Source organism: Hipposideros armiger, unplaced genomic scaffold (genome assembly GCF_001890085.2).
Source record: "Hipposideros armiger isolate ML-2016 unplaced genomic scaffold, ASM189008v1 scaffold_99, whole genome shotgun sequence".
In the NCBI taxonomy this organism is placed as follows: domain Eukaryota; kingdom Metazoa; phylum Chordata; class Mammalia; order Chiroptera; family Hipposideridae; genus Hipposideros; species Hipposideros armiger.
Window position 1 is genome coordinate 2,979,446 of NW_017731449.1, and position 5,488 is coordinate 2,984,933.

General features: G+C 31.5%; 1 protein-coding gene across 2 annotated transcripts in view; it reads right to left on the reverse strand.

Moving 5' to 3' along the window:
- Positions 1–655: 655 nt before the first annotated feature.
- Positions 656–5,488, reverse strand: part of GTF2A1 (general transcription factor IIA subunit 1) — a 54,619-nt gene continuing 49,786 nt past the window's right edge. For both annotated transcript variants that reach the window (XM_019646265.1, XM_019646264.1), the window contains one exon: positions 656–4,889. In XM_019646265.1, the coding sequence (XP_019501810.1) occupies positions 4,782–4,889 (108 nt within the window). In that variant the 3' untranslated portion in view covers positions 656–4,781. The remainder of the gene's footprint in view (positions 4,890–5,488) is intronic.

The following is a 5,488-nucleotide window of genomic DNA, read 5'->3' on the forward strand; positions in this document are numbered from 1 at the left end:
GTAAAAATACAATATTTTCTGGCAATAAATAAAATACCTTTATGATTGTTTTAATGGTTAAAACTTGCATGTTTCCTAGTCTGTAACAGAAAAAATTACAAAAAGACAAGCTTCTTCATGTTTCATTTCAATTAACTATAAAATTAAAATACCTAATTATTTAATACTAAAATAACACAAAATATATTCAATATGTACTACAAACCTCAAAAATCTGATTCTATTATGCAATTATTTACAAACTCTGAACTAAGAGGAAATGATTTAGCCAAACAAATTTAAAAAACATGTTCTCAAATAATTTTATCTTAAGTAATCTATTCTTTGGAGTAAAAATGCTCAATTAATACAATATGTTAATTGTATCAATTTGCAGTTACACTTTGTTGGCGTAAATTTAGACCAATTTAAATTCCTATGTGCTTGGAAAATACAACTATTCTTTTTAAAAGCTATTAAGAACTTGTAACAATTTAATAATTCTACTAACATCCTACCTTACTCATTTTAAAGATATAGAATTTAATGATACCCTTTTTTTGATAAATGCAACTTATTCTCATTAACAATGTAAAACATTTCCTTTCTAAACTGTATAATTTTATTCAGTCATCTATATAACAATTTTATACACTAGTAAGCAAAGCAAGCAACATTACTTTTTTTAAATAACATCTTTAATTAAAGTTTTGCAAAGGTAAAATATTAAACTTAAAATAGGTCTTAGTACATCAAAATACTAAGTTCTCTAATTGTATTCCAAGGTGGTCTTTAAAACATAATATCCCATATATCGCAGAAGAGCAACCTTGATCTGCAATTGTACAGAATTATACAAACATAATAAATATATTTACGCCCTTACACATAACAGTATGTACAACAGCAGTTGACAATAGTAGCTCAGAACAGCAAAAAGGATTAGTCCCTCCCCCAAATTTTAGCCCTGATGCATCCTGGACCGATTTAAGGAACCTTGACTGAAATATTTCCTAACTAGTTAAATAGTAACTTAATAGTTACTAATAGTTACTAATTCAGTGTAGTTCTCTTAAAAGAGAAGGAAAAAATTTCTCTTGTTCCTCAAAATAAACAAAAATATTAAGTTTGGTGTGTTCCTTAAACTATAAAAAATGACAAATGATAGACTAAGGTGGGCTTAAAAGGGGAATATAAACTTCAGAATAATTTCCATAGCATAATAGATTAAAATGCAAAACTATTTAACATAAACTCATGAGGAAATACATAAAGCAACTTTTTTTAACCAATGAATTCAAAATCTGAAATAGCTGATTCAGACAGATAGGTGGGAGACAGACATGAAATAAAATGAAAATGTACAAAGATGGATCAGTTAAATATTACATTGCACAAAACCTCAAAAAACTTCAAGATGAAATAATCTGAAAATATAAGAATTTTCTCAAGTGGAAGAAAATGCTAAGTTAAAAAGGGGACGCCCAAGAGGAAATTATGTCTGCTTTCCTGCACAAGGCGTATTTACCTTCTGAAAACAATAGTGATATTATTGCTATAAGATAATCAAAAATTACTCTTAGGAGATAACTCTTTTCATTCCTCCATAAAAGCCAGAAAAAATAAGAAAACCAAATCCTTGATTTTCACTATAGCGAAAGAAAATCTTTATACAAAAGCTGTTATATTTTTGTCCTTGATGTCTAAAACCAGAATTATTAGAATATGCTCTTCAAGAACACATTTTAATCACTATACACACTGCTCAAACCCTGATGTATTCCTAGAAGAATCACATCAAGGAGGCTTTGATTTTAAGAGAGGCAACAATATAAATGTGATATTATGATGACATTTAATTAACAGAAATGTGAACATTTAAAAAAATATAAAAGTCCAATATAAAGATCCCCCTCATATAACAGACATTTGACTCTAGAATCTAATTGCACATTGAAGAGTTGTTTTAGCCAAATGGGCTCTTTACAGAAATTAAATGCATTCTCAAGCATTCATATGGTCTGATTATCCAAATGACCACCAAAAAGAGTACAAATACTGAAAGGCACACATTTCCACACTTTATCAAGTAATTTTGTGTAAATTTTCCTTAGCACTGTTGATTAACATAACTCTTTTTTGTAAAGTAAAAGGTGCCATCACCATCTGTGCAAATCTAAACAAATCCTCTTCTGAAACCTTTATCTATTTTCATAATACCAAGTCTGAGCTATTTTCCCTCTTTGAACAAACATATTATTTTCATTTTAAAATTCTTAAGTGGGAATCTTTGCCTTTTCAAAGGAATGACATTTTTATGGAACCTAATGAAATGATTTGTAAAATACAATGTTAAAAGCATGATTAAGAATTCAAGTACAATAAAAGATAAGCGAGTGGCATTCTTAGAGCAAGCGACCGTAATAAAACTAAAACATGCTAGCTGATTAAAAAGGAACACAATGCAGTCATATAGAAGAGCAGAGTTTGGTATGCAGTGTTCTTTGGACTGGCTTTCAGAATTTTCACAGGTAAAAGCATTTGCCAAGTATGCTGTAATTAATATGCAGTACGCCTACACAGGTGCAAATACAAATAGTTATTTCCTGCTTCAAAATAAACCTAGTGAATCACTCTGAAAGCAGTGGTTGTGCATGTTTGAAAATAAGGTTATAAAGATAGGCCAGTATACAATTCTACTATGAATATGAATGTCTACATAGAGGGGCCAAAACATGAGCCGAGTATCATATAGTAATACAGGTTCAGTAGCATAAGAACTACTAGATAGCCAAAGGGTTTCAATCAACACTGCAGCACTGCTAAACTTTTCTAGGTAGTTCAGGTTGTTGACTCTTCATTGGGAAAAATATAAACCTACCATCACCTACACTGAAGGGCAACTGAACAACCGGACTTCTGTGATTTCATCCTTCCCCTCTCTTCCCTCAGTCTCATTAATAAAAAACCAAACACCAAAAACCTGTGTGCTTTCAGAGTAGTGGGGTAAATAAATAAATCTCCCCTCCAAAAAACTAAATTAATATAGTAAAAATAAAAACCGTATTACCACTTATGGCATCTAAATGAAACCTAACTTGCATGCTAGAAACCACCATTTACACCAAAATTCAGAACATAAGTTAAAGGGACCAAGTTGGTATGTGGGGTGGGAAGTAGGGAAAAAAAATTATCCTTTTTGAAGAAGTTTAAAAATTTGTGTTAAAAAAACAAAGAAAAAAACAATATATAATAGCTCACAGTTTTTCTTTGCAATGTACTTTAAAGTGTTTCTATGTTACTTCTGGAAACACAAAGGGAAATAAAAGGAAGACAAAAATGGAAGATAAAAAAAATCAACATACAAAAGTAACTTAAACACATATGAATTTTGTCAAGGTAAATCATCAAAAGAATTAGCTGTAAGAACACAAAGGTGAAGACAAGTGTTCCTACAGTTCTCCCAGGCAACTAGTTCACGCTGAACACAGCAACGCCATATTGCATTTTAGAGCCCCTTACAGAACACAGAGCTATGCATTCTTAATATACATATTAAATTTCTATTATTTTTAATATAAGTCAAATTTATATGCTTTCTTTCCCATGTGCAAACTGGAGCCCATGTCTATATTATCAATGGCCTGGATGGGCCACCAAATTAAAGAGAGGTAAATATGTACTTAGTGCCCCCCAACCCCCAAATTGCCCCTCAAATTACAAAGTTGCATTTAAAAAAATTTGTTCAATTAAAATAATAGTTTTAAAATTCTTTACTAGTAAACACAAGAAACTTTTATAATTACTAAATTGTTTAATAAAAATCCAGGTCCTCACCACCTGCCCAATGCTTCAGTCAATGCACAGAATGTTATCTGAATGTTTAGCTTAAAGACTCAACACATACATAGCATACACTTCAGCCCAACAAGAAAAAATCTGTATCTATTCACGAGTATAGAATTTCAGCTATATGGTACTTTTGTGAAATAAAACCATAGTCCTGAGGAGTCACTTAGGGGTTTCTTTTTAAGGTGTAGGACTAAAAGAAACAATTGTTCCGTAAAGAAACTGAAGTTGTCATTTTAATTCTGCCCAACTCAGATGAGACCCAAGTTTAATGAGAATGACAACTGAATTAAAATACATATTCACTGCTGGGTCAAATTTTGTCTCCAAACTGATCACTGATTACTTCCCTATAACTCTTCATAGATGTTTCATAAAGCAGGGAAAGAAGTATATATTACCGAGGGAGAATACCAAGTAAAAATATTTAAGACCTATTATGAGAGCTCTAAATTGTTTCCTTATACGAGGGAATTAAAATTCAACACCATAATTCTTGCCCTTTTGTAAAAAGCCCACACGCAATTTTTACCAAATATAACCACATACAATAAGCAGTTTCATTTCAATCTATCAAAAGGGAAGTTTCTTCAGTTCATTCCAACAAGTATTTTCTGATTGAACCCAAGTTGGAGGAAGGGATACAGACAAAGCTTTACATGCTAATTACCGTGGCAGGTACCTGTATTTAAAATCGACAGTTATGGTTTTCCTACACAAAACCCCAACCCCCCTCCCTGCCCCAACAACCCTAGGTGCTCCAGTTCCATGGCTTGCTAGTTAGAAGTAGTGTCTATGTTGTCAAGGTCTCTTTGTTCCAGTAGCTTTGCTTCTACTGCACTTTTCTGACATGCAGAAGTTTTGGTTGTTGTATGTCCTAAGTTTCAAACTGTCCACTTTAAATTTTTTTTAAGTTTCTTTTGCTTTATTTATAAAAGAAAAGAACCAACTCTTCACCATTCTGCATCTCCAATGGCTTTGGAAAATATATAATCTCTTCCATTAAGATTCATAATGCCATCCTTGAGATGAAATTTCCATTTGTTTTTACTTCTGTGTATCTAAATAAACAAATTTAAAAAAAAAGAATGTAAGAGATACAATCAAAAGACAGAGGAAACAAACAACAAAAAACCCATTCACACACCAAAAAAACTTTCTCTTGTATATTACTTCATTTGCAAATTGGTTTCTTTTTTTTTTATTGAGATATAACTGACACGTAACATATTAGTTTCAGATGTATAACATAATGATTCAATATTTTTATATATTGAGAAATGATGACCACAATAAGTCTAGTTAACATTCATCACCACACATTTATAAGCTTTTTTTGTTAAGATGATGAGTTTTAAGGTCTACCCTCTTAGCAACTTTCAAATATATAACACAGTATTAACTAGTCACCATGCTGTACATTATATCCCATGACTTATTTATAACTGTTATTTTGTACCTTTTAACCACCTTCCATTTCACCAACCTTCTATACCCCTCGGTTTTGATAATCATCAATCCATTCTCTGTAACTATGAGTTCAGTTTGTTCATTTTAGACTCCACATACAAATGAGATTGTATGGTGTGTGTCCTCTTTCTCTCACTTACTTCACTTATCATGAGCCCTCAAGGTCCATCCATGTTGTCACAAATGGCAA